General features: G+C 35.6%; 1 protein-coding gene across 2 annotated transcripts; it reads left to right on the forward strand.

Annotated features, from left to right (window-relative positions):
- Positions 1-1,795: 1,795 nt before the first annotated feature.
- Positions 1,796-5,047, forward strand: LOC107902213 (G-type lectin S-receptor-like serine/threonine-protein kinase B120). 2 transcript variants are annotated; one of them, XM_041092415.1, is made up of 7 exons: positions 1,796-3,170; positions 3,251-3,355; positions 3,457-3,671; positions 3,743-3,953; positions 4,047-4,284; positions 4,398-4,545; positions 4,669-5,047. In XM_041092415.1, the coding sequence occupies exons 1-7, from the start codon at positions 1,841-1,843 to the stop codon at positions 4,966-4,968; spliced, it is 2,547 nt and encodes an 848-aa protein (XP_040948349.1). In that variant the 5' UTR covers positions 1,796-1,840; the 3' UTR covers positions 4,969-5,047. The 2 variants fall into 2 exon arrangements, with proteins under 2 accessions (XP_040948349.1, XP_040948350.1); XM_041092416.1 differs by having other exon boundaries at positions 4,637-4,893.
- The last annotated feature ends 12,188 nt before the right edge of the window (positions 5,048-17,235 follow it).

A 17,235-nucleotide genomic window follows, 5' to 3' on the forward strand; every position in this document is an offset into this window, starting at 1 on the left:
TAAACTCATGTCTAAAATGGACATTTTATTTCTCAAAAGCACTTTTTGACAGCAATAACAAACACTCAAATGTTTCAAAAACACTTTTTCACAACACTTTTCAAAAACAAGAATTGGCCCAAGGTGGATTTAGTGGGTTTTTGTTTGTTGATCTGCTTGTTCTTTGTTTGGGTAATGAAGTGATGAAAGAATTCTGAGTTTAGTTTGATTATTTGTTGATTTGCTGTAAATTTTGGGTTAAGTTACACGAAAATGTAAATTTTGGGTTAACTTCAATGCGAGAGCATGCAAAGAAGCTTACTTGAGTAACTGTAGTTGCTGTGCATACGCATATAACCCAACTATCACCACATGGATTTTTTTGAGATCGTTGTGTTGAGTCTCATTGTCGTTTTCATGAAAACTAAGATTCAAGCCCAGTTTTGCATGAAAATAAGAACCTTTGGATGCCTCAGTCTCCTTTCCTCGTGCACGTTTAAAGTTCAAAGTGAAAGAAAATTCAGCTTGACTGTGGAAAATACAGGAGATTATCGGTTATATTTAAGAAATATGCTGCTTTTTTATTAATTTTAATATTTAAGTAAGTATAGGGTTTGTTGAGGGTAAATTTAATAGTGACTTTTGTTTGTCGTAGGTAATATGTTAATCACTTATGATTGAAATGTTACGTTTTAGTCACTTATATTATTGTGTTGTAACATTTTAGTCACTGAGTGTTAATTATTGTTAATGGTGTAACTGTAAGTTGACATGGCACGTTAAATCATCATTTTAAATGAAAATTTTAGGTTAAATTATACAATTTATCCCTATATTTTTTTTCGTTTTGAGCAATTTAATTTTTTTCTTTGATGTTCTTTGAACTTTTTTTTTCCATTCTCTTCTCATTCTCTCTCTTTTTTCCTCCATTCTCCATTTCTTTTAACGTAATGAAATTTTTTTTTAGAGGACAAAGGTTATGTTTCTGTTGTGAAGAAGATGAGAAGAGAGAAAAATAAAGCGGAAAAATAAAAGAAATTAAATTGTTCAAAAAAAATAAAAGTACAGGGACTACCTTTAACAAATGAAAATATAGAAAAAAAGTTAAAAAGATGGAGAAAATTAAAAGAACATAAAAGGAAAAAATTAAATTGCTCAAAATGAAAAAAATATGAGGACTAATTGCATAATTTAACTTAAAATTTTTTGTTTGAAATAATGATTTAACGTGTCACGTCAGCTTATCGTTACACCATTAACGACAATTAACGACTCAGTGACTAAAATATTACAACATGTTAAATGTAAGTGAATAAAATGTAAATTTCAAACATAAGTAACTAAATATAACTCAATGTAAACAAAAATAACTATTTTGGCAGTTTACCCTTTTTTACTCGTTTTCAACTGAAAATTGACAACTTTGTTTTTTTTTTGTTAGATAGTTAAATGTTAGTATTTTTGTACTTGAGTCTTGAGATCGATTTTTTTCCTACTCACATTAGTATTTTTGGGGGATTTGAAAATAACAGACATGGGAAGAATAAAAAATAAAGGGTGAAGTTTGAAAATTTTTTTAGAGGGTCGAAAATAAATTGTAATTTTTACGATAATAAAAATATAATTCTATCATTTTAATAGCTTACATCTTTATAATTTTTAAATGATTAAATTAAAATTTTATTATTTTTAGGGGATTAAAATATAATTTTACCTTTACTAGTTTAAAATTTTAAAATTTTAAAGAAAGAAAATTTCCCTTTTTAGGGAAAAGTCTTTGGTCAAGGCGTGCACAATAGTGTTCTTTTACTTCGAATCAGAAACCCATATGGAAAAGGATGACCTGCAACAATAACTGTTAATGGTTGAGTTCAATATTAGCAAAAAGAACATGGCAACCATGAGAAAATTTCCATGCATTTCCTTGCTTATTTTTTCACGCCTTTACTTGCAGGTTTACAATGGAACAGTTTCAGCCACCGATACTCTTTTCCAAGGTCAAAACATGAAGGCCTCAGGTCAGTTAACATCTTCTGCAAATACCTTTGAATTAGGGTTCTTTTCACTAGGATCAACGAATATATATCTGGTGATTCGGATGAAGAATGTTCCAACCAAGGATATTGTGTGGGTTGCCAATAGAGACCTTCCTTTCACTGGTTCATCCATGATCCTCAGCATCAATGGCGATGGACACCTTGTGATTGTGAATGACAGAACAACTTATAGAGTGAGTGATGATCCATCATCAAGCCAAAACGTGAGCGCAACGCTTTTAGATTCTGGGAATTTGGTTTTAAGAAACGGGAACCTTGATATACTATGGCAGAGCTTTGATTACCCTTCAAACATGTTTTTGCCTGGGATGAAGCTTGGTTACAATAAGAAAACTGGAAAAGTTTGGTCTTTAACATCTTGGTTAGATGAAGAGGACCCAAATAAGGGGATGTTTGAGTTGAAAATGGATCCTACAAATTCAAATGCAGTGATACTCATGAGGGGTAGTGTTCCGATATGGACTAGTGGGCCTTGGAATGGGCATATTTTTGTTTTGTTGCCTGAAATGAGATTGAACTACATCTTCAACTACAGCTTGTATAGCGACGAAAACGAAACATATTTTTGGTATTCACTTTATAAACCTGGAACTATAACTAGATTCATCCTCGACGTCGAAGGACATATGAAAGAATCTGCGTGGCTTGAAAGTGCTCAAGAATGGAATTTGTTTTGGTCTCAACCAAGACTATATTGTGTCATTTTAAACATTTGTGGCTCATTCAGCAGCTGTATTGAAGAAACCGACAGTTGTCAGTGCTTGCGAGGTTTTTATCCATTGGAGAATCGACAAGGCCAGAATGGTGGATGTGTGAGGAGTATGCCCCTAACATGTAATAAAGACGGTTTCATAAAGATGAATGATGTGACTTATCCTCTAAGTTCTACTCAGCAAATCAATGCAACAAATCCTTTTCCATATTCACGACCTCAAGTTTCGAGCTCCCACAAGGATTCATGCAAAGAAGCTTGCTTGAATAACTGCAATTGCAGTGCATATGCATACAACACAAGTGGCCATTGCTTAAGATGGTATGGTGACATTGTTAATCTTCAACAACTTTCATCAAAGGACCCTGATGGACATACAATCTTTATCAAACTCTCAGCTTCTGAATTCAACAATGGCAGAGGTAGTTTCTTTCTAAAAACTTTTAACTAAGTAGTCCATTAAGTTGTTTCGGATTCTTACTTTCTCGAATTTGAGTTCTAGGAGCCAATAAGTACCTCTGGATAGTTGCAATTCCTGCTGTTCTACTGGTGCTTCTTCCAGCATCTTACATTGTTATTCGGTGGAAGAAGAGTTTTAAAAACAAAGGTACTTTGTTTCGTATCGGCCTTTGTGAATTGATTTGCAAACTCGTTCGATATGCGTATGGTTGTACTTACATATGCAGACCTCTCTGTACTTGGAAACAGGGGACAGAGAAGATCCAAGTCAGGATATACTACTCTTTGATATGGAGATGAGCATCACAACGAGTAGCGGTGAATTTTCAGGTTCTGAAAACTCTGGAAAACGGAGGAAGGACCCTGCATTTCCGTTGTTTAGCTTTGCTAGCGTATCGGCAGCTACCGAAAACTTCTCATTGGAGAATAAGCTAGGAGAGGGGGGATTTGGACCTGTTCATAAGGTATCAAGTCTATCATATTTTAAGACTATTACCAGAAAAGGAGTTCAGGTTTTGAATGATTTCGCTTGCAGGGAAAACTATTAAATGGAAAAGAAATAGCAGTGAAAAGGCTTTCAAAACGGTCCGGACAAGGGCTCGAAGAGTTGAAAAACGAGACGATGCTTATAGCAAAGCTTCAACATAGGAACCTTGTTAGACTGTTAGGTTGCTGTTTAGAACAAGGAGAAAAGATATTGATCTATGAGTTCATGCCTAACAAAAGCTTGGATTTATTTCTTTTCGGTTTGTGATTTTATAAATCCTTAAAACTTCCTTTTTGGCCAAGATTTACTTTGGTATGCTACATTTTTGATTTTTTTGCAAAATTTGTAACAGGATCAGACATTGAAGGATTACTAGACTGGGGAACAAGAGTTCGAATAATCGAGGGGATTGCGCAAGGGCTTCTGTATCTTCACCAATATTCAAGATTACGAATCATACATCGAGATCTTAAGGCAAGCAATATCCTGTTAGACAATGAAATGAACCCGAAAATATCAGATTTCGGGTTGGCAAGAATGTTTGGCGGTGACAAGTTACAAGCAAATACTAATAGGATTGTAGGAACTTAGTAAGTGAACTTCAAACCTCCAGAAACTTACAATACTGTCTGGCATCTGCTATTTTTATGTCTCTTTTACTTAAGAATCTAATTGCCTTTGTGTTAAAATGATGAACATACAGTGGCTATATGTCGCCTGAATACGCCATGGAGGGTCTCTTCTCCATTAAATCTGATGTGTTCAGCTTCGGTGTGCTGCTGTTGGAGATAATAAGTGGCAAGAAGAACACTGGCTTTTACCACTGCAGTTCTCTTAATCTAATTGGACATGTGAGTCACAAACTCTCTCCATTAAACCCGAACTTAATACTCTCATTCGAATCCTAGTAACTTAGTTTTTTTTTTCCCATTTTACCGCTAGTTTTACATTCAATCATGTTGGCTTCACTTCAGGCATGGGAACTGTGGAAAGGAGATAGAGTTGTTGAGTTGATGGATCCTAAATTGAAGGACCAGATTCCATGTCGTATGCAGCAGAGATACGTTAATGTGGCTCTTCTTTGTGTTCAAGAAATGGCAGCCGACAGACCTACAATGTCGGAAGTTGTTGCGATGCTTACCAATGAGCTCACGGTTCTAAATTCTCCCAAAAAGCCTGCTTTCTCTAATGCTAGGAATATGACAAATAGTTCAAATCAGCCTGCAAATTTTTCAGTGAATAACGTCACAGTTTCTTTGATGGAACCTCGATAGTTATTTTCTATTATAGCTTATGTTAGAATTAAGTGATCCGAATCTTATTTAAATAAAATATAGTGCTTGTTACAGGCCATTTTGCCCGAGGCCCAATTAAACACAAAACAAGAACCCAAATAACAAGCCCAAAGTCCCTAGCCCAATCTGAACTCACCAGCCCAAACCCAAGACCCATTACAAGACAGCCCACTAGCCTAACCCAATCGGCCCAATAAGCCCAACCGGCCCCAAACCCAGTCAGACTAGGGCAGAAACCCTAGCCCCTGTTGTGCCGCACCTGCTCCTGGCCGCCTCACCTGCCCTCTGTTCACAGCCGTCACCACCCACTCCACTGCGCCACCTGCTCCAAGTCAATCACCTGCAAGGAGAGAAACAAACACGCAACAAGGAAAAAGAAGCAGACAACACAAAACAAGAAAATATTAAATCTTTTTCTTTCTTTTTGTTCTTTCGCTATAAAAGCCGAACATAAAGAGAAAAGGAAGGAGGTTTTTTTTTCGGGAACAGTGGGCTTTTCTTTTCCTTTTGGTAGCATTTACAGAAATAAAAAGCAAAAAGTTTAAAGGTGATAAGAGGGTTCTCTTTTATTTTCGATTTTTTTTCTTAGATATATATATTTTTCTTTTTGTTTATTTACTTATATACATATATAATATAAAGAGGAAAATGTAAAAAAAATATACCTTTTTGAAGTTTTCCGGCCACCGTGTACGGTGGCCGGCGCGACGCCGTCAATGTCGGAAGATCGCCGGAACCCATGGCCGGACTTGGGCCTGAGAGAGAAGGAGAGAGCTCTCTCTCTCTGTTTTTTTTAAAAGATGAAACTGATTTGATTTTTTTTTGGTTTTTCTTATTATTTATACTAAACACAAAACGGCGCCGTTTTAGCAAAGGGGGATCCGCGCGTCGACCCGACCCGACCCGAAGGATCCGCGTGTTTTAGTTTTTGGGGCAATTTATGCGCGCAGTCCCTCTGATTCGCGGCGTGTTTCAATCTGGTCCTATTTTGTTGTTTTATTTTATTTTGATTTAGCCCTAACATTTTACTTTTGTTTTATTTTAGTCCATTGAGGTGCTGCGTTTTGGGATTTTGGGTTTATTTTCTGTTTCGGTCCCTCCCTTTTTTACGCGCGTCGCAATTGGATCCCTTTCGTTTTCCTTTATTTCGAATTGGCCCTATATGTTTTATTTCATTTCGATTTAAGGCCCCTTTTTTAGCATATTTTATTATTTAGTCAATTTTTGTTAACTTTATTATTATTATTATTATTATTATTATTATCATCTTTATTATTATTAGTATTGGTATTATTGTTGTTACTTTTATATCTCTATTCATATATATACTTATGTATTTTTAAATATACATGTCTTATTATTATCATATAAGTGCTTGTATATGTACATGTACATATTTTACATATAATTTGTTTAATATATATACGTATACTCATATTTCTTTTTATATATATCTATATACATATACATATACATATTTTTATTTTTATTTTTATAAGTATATATATTTATATATATGTATCTATATGTTTTTGTATATCTTAATTTGCATAGACATATACATACATATTTTCAATATATTTTAAACATATATATATAAATTGACGTATTTATTTGTATACGTAGGTATATTTTCATTATTTTTAAACTTTAATTTGTACATGCATATTTTCATGCGCCTACTTTATATATGCATTTCATTATTTTCATATTCCATAATTTTATACACCTATATATATGTGTACATATTTTTATCTATATGCATATTTTTTTTATATTTTAAAGTATACTTTACACATATATTGTAATTTATGAATACACACATATTTTATTTTTACTTTTTTTGTCTATACATATAAATATATATATATCCCTTTAAATTTTGATTGTATTCACTATTTATTTATTTCATTTTCATTATTATTTTGAACGAATGTTTAATTTATTTGTTTATATATATTGTTATTTTATATGATTGTAGGTTTGACTTTTATTTATTTTATATTGTTGCTATCGCTAGTATCATTTTTACACTTTTGTATTCATTATGATTTTGTCATGTATAATAATGTAATTTGCTTTCACATTTTTTACTACGACTTCATGTTTTTATCTCACTCGATAATAAAATTTGTTTAAAAAAAATGATTTTTGTTTAGATTCGAGAGGATCGTACCCTAACTTACTGGGTTTCGATTTCCACAATAAATCTAAACACACTAATCTTTTCAAACTCAAGTTTTGAAACGATCTCGGGAATCAAGAAAAGATCGTGTCCTAACTTACTGGGCATGATCCCTTTCCTAAACCCGAGATAATAAAATATCTTTTAAATAAGTAAAATTCTGGCATTCATTCACGTATTGGGAATTTGAGACATTATATTCTAACTTACTGGATATGATCCTCTTTCTCGAATAATGTGAAATATGCCCATTTTCCTAAAAATTTTCAACGTTTTAATACAAGGATCGTATTTTTTTAAATTCTTCTAAGTTTTTCAATTTTCGACATTAAGACATTAAGTAATCAACAAGGTACCAATTTTGGGCGTATCGAGGGTGCTAATCCTTCCTCGTGCGTAACCGACTCCCGAACCCGTTTTCTGAATTTCGCGGACCAAACTTGTTGTTTTAATAAAATCAAACCGTTTATTAAAAACAACCGCTTTTCGAGGTGATCCAATCACACCTTATAAAAAAGATTGGTGGCGACTCCTGTTTCATTTTTTTCAAAACCCAAGTCAACCCCGTTTTTATCCGAAAAATGGTGTCAACAGCTTGGCGACTCCGCTGGGGAACAAACACGAGAGTCAAGCCATGAGTTGATTACTTTTTGTCTTTTTGTCAAAAATCAAAAACTTAGTTTAAATATACGGTCCTTTCATTGTATTTTTATTTATCTTTATTATGATCTTCGTCATTGTGATTCATAATTGCTGTGTTTAAGTTCAGATTTATTTTTGCACATTGCATTGCATGACCGTTGGTCATACCCTTTTAAGTGGGAGTGAGAAGCTACGCCTTCGTGAGGTTTTCACCTCCGCATGGGATAGTGAATCGCTTTCGGGATACATCCGTACCTATGTCTTCGTGAGATTTTCATCTCCGCATGGCCATAGGGAAATGTATTCCCCTGAACTGAACTCAGTCCGTATGAGCCTATAATGGGTGAGGATCGAGGAATCTGCTGGTTCGGGTACCCTTACTTTAGAACCAACCCTCATATAGTAGACTTAGGAACTTAACCTAGGTAGAGCCACTCCAAACCCCTAGTATCTACCCGATTAGGTACTTTTTGTTTCTGTGCTTGCTTATGTTTTGTACTAACCCTTCTTGTTGTGTTTTGATTATGATTGCATTACATTGCATTTGCATCTTAGGAAAGAGATATGGATTCAAATCCAATTACTAAATTAGAAAGCTTGTCATGGAATACGAATTCTTTGATAAAGTGGAAAACAATACGACTTCCCAAACATATTCTGAGAAACACAAGAATGGCGATGGAAGAGTTCGTGACCTTGCTTGGTGGCCTGGGGATTCAAGACGATTGTCCAAAAGCCTTCAACAAGCTGACGAGCCTTATGAAGATGGGCAGATGATGGATCACGACCAAGATCAAGAAAATGAGCTAGCAATGGCATCTGTTGGTGAGATTACCTCAAACATGCGGATCAAGAAAAAATCGATGTTGTTTCTTGGAATATGAGGGTGAGGTCGTACATGTATCCGTTTTATGTAAGGGAATTTGCTTTCTAGAAAAGTTTCCTAAATGTAATTGAATCAAAATCAACGTCTCTTTAGGCATTCATTTCATGCATTTGCATTACATTGCATCATATGCATTAGATTTTCACGAAGTGACCCTAATTATGTAAAATTATTTCAGCTAATCTGGAAAACCAATCAACCAAACATCCTTACGGTACTCGTCGCAAAGCCAAAGAAATGGATCAAAGATTAGAGAAACTGGAGCAAACGCAAAAAGAGATGAAAGACCAGTTACAGGTGCAAATGAAAGAACATATGGAAAAGATCCAGAAAGACATGGCACAAAAGATGAAGGAGTCTCAGGATGAACTAATGACTAAATTGACGCAACTAATAACCAAGGGAGTGGATAAAGGGAAAAATCCTGTGGTTTGCGATGAAGAAGGAAACAATGATGAGCCACTTTTTTCTCCAGGATACACGCCTCCGCAAGCGCAAATTCAGATTGAACCACATCCACGAAGATCTTCTGTTTCGATTAGGCCTCAGCACTTTCAAGGTGACGCTTCAATACCGAAGAACCTTCAGGGCAGATCTGGTTCTAGTCCTGACGATAATCTGGTTGTCCCGGACTTCGATGAAGTAGCGGAGAAAGACAAGATGAAGGAGGAGTTACCAAAGCAGTTTGAGGAGAAATGGAAATGGATTGAAGAGAAGTTTAGGGCGATAGAAAGTGTCGACGGCTATCGTGGAATAGATGCGAAAGATCTGAGTTTAGTTCCAGATTTGGTACTTCCTTACAAATTTAAGATGCCGGAATTCGAGAAATATAATGGGACCAGCTGCCCAGAAGCTCATATTACTATGTTCTGTAGGCGTATGGCCGGATACGTCAACAACGACCAGCTGCTCATACACTGCTTTCAAGATAGCCTCACAGGGGCAGCATTTAAGTGGTACAATCAATTGACGCGTATCCAGATTAGCTCTTGGAGGGATTTAGCACAAGCCTTTATGAAACAATACAGTCATGTAGCTGATATGGTCCTTGACAGAATTACCCTTCAAAATATGGAGAAAAAGCCTAATGAAAGTTTTAGGCAATACGCGCAGAGGTGGAGGGAGGTCGCTATCCAAGTTCAGCCGCCACTCCTAGAGAAAGAAATGACGATGCTCTTCATCAACACATTGAAGGCCCCGTTCATCACCCATATGTTAGGAAGTGCTTCGAAGAGTTTTTCAGACATAGTCATGAGCGGTGAAATGATTGAAAGTGCCGTGAGAAGTGGAAAGATTGATGCTGGAGAAAATAATAGGAGGTCAGACTTAAAGAAGAAGGAAAATGAGGTGAGCAATGTGAACACCTACAACAAATTGATTGCACAGCCAATAAAGGTGATTACTAGTCAGCAAGGTTCATCTAGACAAGAATCGTATGTGAAGCAAGGCACTGAGAACCTTCAATTCACGCCAATTCCGATGTCATATAAGGAGTTGTATCAAAGCTTATTCAACGCACGTATTGTCGCCCCTCTCTACACGAAACCTCTACAGCCTCCGTACCCCAAATGGCACGATGCCAATGCACAATGCGAGTATCATGCGAGAAATACAGGGCATTCCATAGAAAACTGCATTGCCTTTAAGAAACTGGTTGAAAGGCTTATCAGTATGGGCATCGTTAAATTTGATGATTCCTCCACTGCGGAAAATCCATTACCCAATCATAATTGACGAGTGGGGTGAATGCAATGCACAAGCAACTGAAGAAGGGACCTTATTAGATGTTCGCCCTTATAAACCTGGGAGTGTTCTAAAGAAACCTTTGTAGTATTTAGAGCTTACTCAGAGTAATATTCAAAACACACTTGTTGCTTTCAGCCTAGAGCAACAACAAGTCTTTCGTGAAAAAGGCTTATGTCTGAACGTCATTATTTTAATGGAATGCATCTTTGCGATCTTTTGAACTAATATTTTTTCATTGATTATTCTTTTATTCTTCCATCCAAATCATTCTTTCATTCATTCATAATCATAATGTGCAGATAATTATTCTTAAATTCATACATTCTTTATATATTATTTTGTACCTACAATAGGTCCCTGGATATCAACGACATGAATGACACTGCTACAGACTTAGAATCTCCTTTTGAGCGAGACATGTGTTTAGAGGGATCTCACGACTTTGAAGTTGACACAGATCGTAGCTTATCTCCAAACTTGTTGAGGATGGTAGAACAAAAGGATAAACAGATCCTACCTCTCAGTGAATCATTAGAAATAGTGAGCTTGATAATAAAACCTGCACAACAGCACGATGTCAGAAATTTACAGTGCGAACGATGCAATTCTTTGCCGGGGCAATGCCTCTCTCGTTGAGTCAGCATAGCTTTACCCATTTGAAGTTGAGTTTCCATCCCTTCAAGATGTTGTTGGATTTTATCCTGATTAAAGATAGAGATCCAAATTTTTCTGTCGTAGTTGCGTCCCAAAAGGGCTCTATGAAAGAAATCTGGTACCAAAGAAGGTTTCTCACATACAAGATGAAAGTGGAAGATCTTATGTGGAAGACTTTAGAATAACATTGATTCTGGTCGAAAAGCATGACCAGAACTTGCCTAATCTCATGAATTCAAAAAATCAAAAAATCAAAAAATCAAAGTCAAAAATGAAAAAGGAAAAAAAAAAGAAGAAGAAGAAGATGAAAAAATGAAAAATGAAAAAGTAAAAATGGAGAGGCTAAGGGGAAAACCCGCAAAGGGCACCTTAGGCCAAAGGGGATCTGAGCTGAAAACCCGAAAAGGGCGGCTCAAATACTGATCAAAATGGGGCATGAGGTGATATAAGCTGCTCAAGTTTTGTTCATATTGAGACATGTGTTGATCTTGCCATGCCTGAATCAACAGGAAAGGATAGGCGACATCTTGGGGGCATCGACAGAGCATTGTAGATCTCTTAAACACATGTCCAACTCAAAAGGGTCTTCAGAAAGTTTGTATAGAGAAGTTCAAGCTGTGATATCTGGGGCACCCAATTCTCATGTTATTTGTTGTTCTTGGAATACTTTTTCTTTCTTTCCAAGATATACATTCCCAATTAATTCTTTTGTTGTCATTCTTCACTATTTTCGATAATTTGTTCTTTCGAGCTATGCTCAGAACCAACTTTATTCTTATCCATTGTTATGACCTTTTTGCAAGCATTGGAATAATGATTAATGGACTAATAAAACTTTCACAAAGGAAGTTTTGCATATTACTCTGAAAAGTTTCTAAATAATACAGGAACCTGAAACAGGACTATTGTTTAGAACATGCCAAATTTGAAGGTTGGAAATTTGAGAAGGAAGAGTCTAAGTTTGGACTTTCTCTTTGGATTTTGTTGACAAATGCAGTGATTGAACAAAATGACAAGATGTCGTGTCAATGAAAAAGCTTAAATAAACAAGCAAGCAATGATCACTAGGCAATAGGAAGAGGTTACCTCGGAGAAGAGAGCCTTCATTTGTGCATGAGTCTTTGAAACGACACCCTGGAAATGGTGTAAGGGAGGACCAGAAAGATTAAGATTCTATATCCTTGAATTGTGATAAAAGAGGATTAAGGAAAAACCATATTTCTACCCTTGGATTGGAGTGGGAGAATGATGGTACAAATTTTGTGCCCTAATAGATTAAACTTTAAGGTTTACAGTGGGGGGCAACCAGATTAAGTGTTTGTTTGGATATACCAGACGAGCAAAAAGGCGTTGTAGTACGTCAATGATAAAACCTTAATAAGTTTTTACGTGATGTTAACCTAAGCATTAAGGAATCATCTTCATGACATTTTGCATTCATTCAAATGTCATTCATACATATCTAGTTAGGAGCATTTGATTCATTCTGATTATGTCATCCTAATCACTAGGCACGATTAGGTTCATAAAATAGAACATACAGGTCATGTTCCCCAAGGGACAGATCAATGAAGTTACAGATCTTGCCTTCCTGCATTGATAGTGAAGCAGGTCGAAGACACAAACCTTGCCTCTTTCGGTTGTGATAGAGCTGGTTAAAGACAAAAGATCTTGCCTTCCTGCATTGACAGTGAAGCAGGTCGAAGACACAAACCTTGCCTCTTTTGGTTGTGATAGAGCTGGTTGAAGACAAAAGATCTTGCCTTTCTGCATTGACAGCGAAGCAGATCGAAGACACAAACCTTGCCTCTTTCGGTTGTGATAGAGCTGGTTGAAGACAAAAGATCTTGCCTTCTTGCATTGACAGTGAAGCAGGTCGAAGACACAAACCTTGCCTCTCTCGGTTGTAGTGGAGCTGGTTAAAGAAGCAGATCTTACCTTCCCACATTAATAGCGAAGCAGATCGAAAACAAAGCCTTGCATCCATCGATTGCAGTGGAGCTAGTTAAAGAAGCAGATCTTGCCTTCCTGCATTAACAGCAAAGCAGATCAAAAACAAAGCCTTGCCTCCATCGGTTGCATTGGAGCTGGTTAAAGGTCACAGATTTTGTCTCCCTAAGCCGTAGCGGAGCAGATCAAAGACAGCAAATCTTATCTTCAAGTGTAAGGAAGCGGATTCAAACCACAAGTTCTATATCCCTGACCTGTAGTGGAATAAATTGGAAATTACAGATCTTGTCCCCTGAAATTACAGTGGAGCAGATTGAAGCCAGAGATCTTATCTCCCCGAGATTACAGCGGAGCAGATCTAAGACACTATCCTATCTCCCTGAAGTTACAGTGGAGTGGGTTAAAATAAAGGATCTTATCTCTCTGAGGTTGCAGTAGAGCAGATCGCATCAAGTCTTATCTCCCTGACGTAGCAGTGGAGCAGACTAAAACCACAAATATCATCCTCTTAAAGTTGTTGCGAAGAAGATTGAAGCTGCAAGTCAGAACACTCTGAAGTGCAGTGGAGTGGATCGAAGCAACAAGACATAGTGGACTGGAAGGAGGCTATTTGAAGAAAAGAAGCACTAGAAGAAGTCAAGATTCGGCAAGACCGGGCAAAATTGGCCTTTCTTGGTCTTTGCTCTGTTCTCGTTACACGACAACGAGCAAAGAGGGGCAGCTGTTACAGGCCATTTTGCCCGAGGCCCAATTAAACACAAAACAAGAACCCAAATAACAAGCCCAAAGTCCCTAGCCCAATCTGAACTCACCAGCCCAAACCCAAGACCCATTACAAGACAGCCCACTAGCCTAACCCAATCGGCCCAATAAGCCCAACCGGCCTCAAACCCAGTCAGACTAGGGCAGAAACCCTAGCCCCCTGTTGTGCCGCACCTGCTCCTGGCCGCCTCACCTGCCCTCTGTTCACAGCCGTCACCACCCACTCCACTGCGCCACCTGCTCCAAGTCAATCACCTGCAAGGAGAGAAACAAACACGCAACAAGGAAAAAAGAAGCAGACAACACAAAACAAGAAAATATTAAATCTTTTTCTTTCTTTTTGTTCTTTCGCTATAAAAGCCGAACATAAAGAGAAAAGGAAGGAGGTTTTTTTTTCGGGAACAGTGGGCTTTTCTTTTCCTTTTGGTAGCATTTACAGAAATAAAAAGCAAAAAGTTTAAAGGTGATAAGAGGGTTCTCTTTTATTTTCGATTTTTTTTCTTAGATATATATATTTTTCTTTTTGTTTATTTACTTATATACATATATAATATAAAGAGGAAAATGTAAAAAAAAATATACCTTTTTGAAGTTTTCCGGCCACCGTGTACGGTGGCCGGCGCGACGCCGTCAATGTCGGAAGATCGCCGGAACCCATGGCCGGACTTGGGCCTGAGAGAGAAGGAGAGAGCTCTCTCTCTCTGTTTTTTTTAAAAGATGAAACTGATTTGATTTTTTTTTGGTTTTTCTTATTATTTATACTAAACACAAAACGGCGCCGTTTTAGCAAAGGGGGATCCGCGCGTCGACCCGACCCGACCCGAAGGATCCGCGTGTTTTAGTTTTTGGGGCAATTTATGCGCGCAGTCCCTCTGATTCGCGGCGTGTTTCAATCTGGTCCTATTTTGTTGTTTTATTTTATTTTGATTTAGCCCTAACATTTTACTTTTGTTTTATTTTAGTCCATTGAGGTGCTGCGTTTTGGGATTTTGGGTTTATTTTCTGTTTCGGTCCCTCCCTTTTTTACGCGCGTCGCAATTGGATCCCTTTCGTTTTCCTTTATTTCGAATTGGCCCTATATGTTTTATTTCATTTCGATTTAAGGCCCCTTTTTTAGCATATTTTATTATTTAGTCAATTTTTGTTAACTTTATTATTATTATTATTATTATTATTATTATCATCTTTATTATTATTAGTATTGGTATTATTGTTGTTACTTTTATATCTCTATTCATATATATACTTATGTATTTTTAAATATACATGTCTTATTATTATCATATAAGTGCTTGTATATGTACATGTACATATTTTACATATAATTTGTTTAATATATATACGTATACTCATATTTCTTTTTATATATATCTATATACATATACATATACATATTTTTATTTTTATTTTTATAAGTATATATATTTATATATATGTATCTATATGTTTTTGTATATCTTAATTTGCATAGACATATACATACATATTTTCAATATATTTTAAACATATATATATAAATTGACGTATTTATTTGTATACGTAGGTATATTTTCATTATTTTTAAACTTTAATTTGTACATGCATATTTTCATGCGCCTACTTTATATATGCATTTCATTATTTTCATATTCCATAATTTTATACACCTATATATATGTGTACATATTTTTATCTATATGCATATTTTTTTTATATTTTAAAGTATACTTTACACATATATTGTAATTTATGAATACACACATATTTTATTTTTACTTTTTTTGTCTATACATATAAATATATATATATCCCTTTAAATTTTGATTGTATTCACTATTTATTTATTTCATTTTCATTATTATTTTGAACGAATGTTTAATTTATTTGTTTATATATATTGTTATTTTATATGATTGTAGGTTTGACTTTTATTTATTTTATATTGTTGCTATCGCTAGTATCATTTTTACACTTTTGTATTCATTATGATTTTGTCATGTATAATAATGTAATTTGCTTTCACATTTTTTACTACGACTTCATGTTTTTATCTCACTCGATAATAAAATTTGTTTAAAAAAAATGATTTTTGTTTAGATTCGAGAGGATCGTACCCTAACTTACTGGGTTTCGATTTCCACAATAAATCTAAACACACTAATCTTTTCAAACTCAAGTTTTGAAACGATCTCGGGAATCAAGAAAAGATCGTGTCCTAACTTACTGGGCATGATCCCTTTCCTAAACCCGAGATAATAAAATATCTTTTAAATAAGTAAAATTCTGGCATTCATTCACGTATTGGGAATTTGAGACATTATATTCTAACTTACTGGATATGATCCTCTTTCTCGAATAATGTGAAATATGCCCATTTTCCTAAAAATTTTCAACGTTTTAATACAAGGATCGTATTTTTTTAAATTCTTCTAAGTTTTTCAATTTTCGACATTAAGACATTAAGTAATCAACAAGGTACCAATTTTGGGCGTATCGAGGGTGCTAATCCTTCCTCGTGCGTAACCGACTCCCGAACCCGTTTTCTGAATTTCGCGGACCAAACTTGTTGTTTTAATAAAATCAAACCGTTTATTAAAAACAACCGCTTTTCGAGGTGATCCAATCACACCTTATAAAAAAGATTGGTGGCGACTCCTGTTTCATTTTTTTCAAAACCCAAGTCAACCCCGTTTTTATCCGAAAAATGGTGTCAACAGTGCTAAAATAAAATAAAAGTAAAAATCTTATTCTTTTATTTTATTTTAGAATAAGGTTTTTGAAACCTTATTAAACTCCATCTATTTGATATTGATTAGAATAAGGTGTTTCAATCTTACTACACTCCTATTAGAATATGGTTTTAAAAGCCTATAAATAGACATAATCTACTACTCTTGTAATGATTCGAATTCGACATAGTGAATTATCTTCTTCTCTGCCCATGAATTTTTTCCCGAAAGAGTTTCCACGTAAAATTTGTGTGTTCTTTATTTTTTTCTCTCTTTTTTCTTTGCGATAAATTGAACTTGAAAATTAGATTTGAGATCGTAAATTAGGCCCGGGAGCCCAAAACGAGACCAAGACCCAAAAACTAGTTGAACCGGGCCCAGTATGTGAAATTAGGCCGACGGTCCAATCGATAGTTAGACCGGACCGGTTAGGTCATCATTGACCCGGACCAAACCGGCAATAGCCGAACCGGCTCAAGGTGCCGGTTGTTGCGACGGTGACGTCTAGGTGGCCGATCGTGGTTGGTTGTCAATGGTTGAGCAATGAAAGAGTTACATTCCTACTAGAATTCCACCAGAGAATTTGATTTCAGATTAAATATTTTTAAAATAATATTATTTTAATAGTTTAATATTAAATTAAATTTAATGTTTATCTAGATAAACATTCTATTATTTTAATAAAATTTAATATTAAATTTAATCTAATATCA

The sequence above is a fragment of the Gossypium hirsutum genome, chromosome D05 (assembly GCF_007990345.1).
Source record: "Gossypium hirsutum isolate 1008001.06 chromosome D05, Gossypium_hirsutum_v2.1, whole genome shotgun sequence".
Classification (NCBI taxonomy): domain Eukaryota; kingdom Viridiplantae; phylum Streptophyta; class Magnoliopsida; order Malvales; family Malvaceae; genus Gossypium; species Gossypium hirsutum.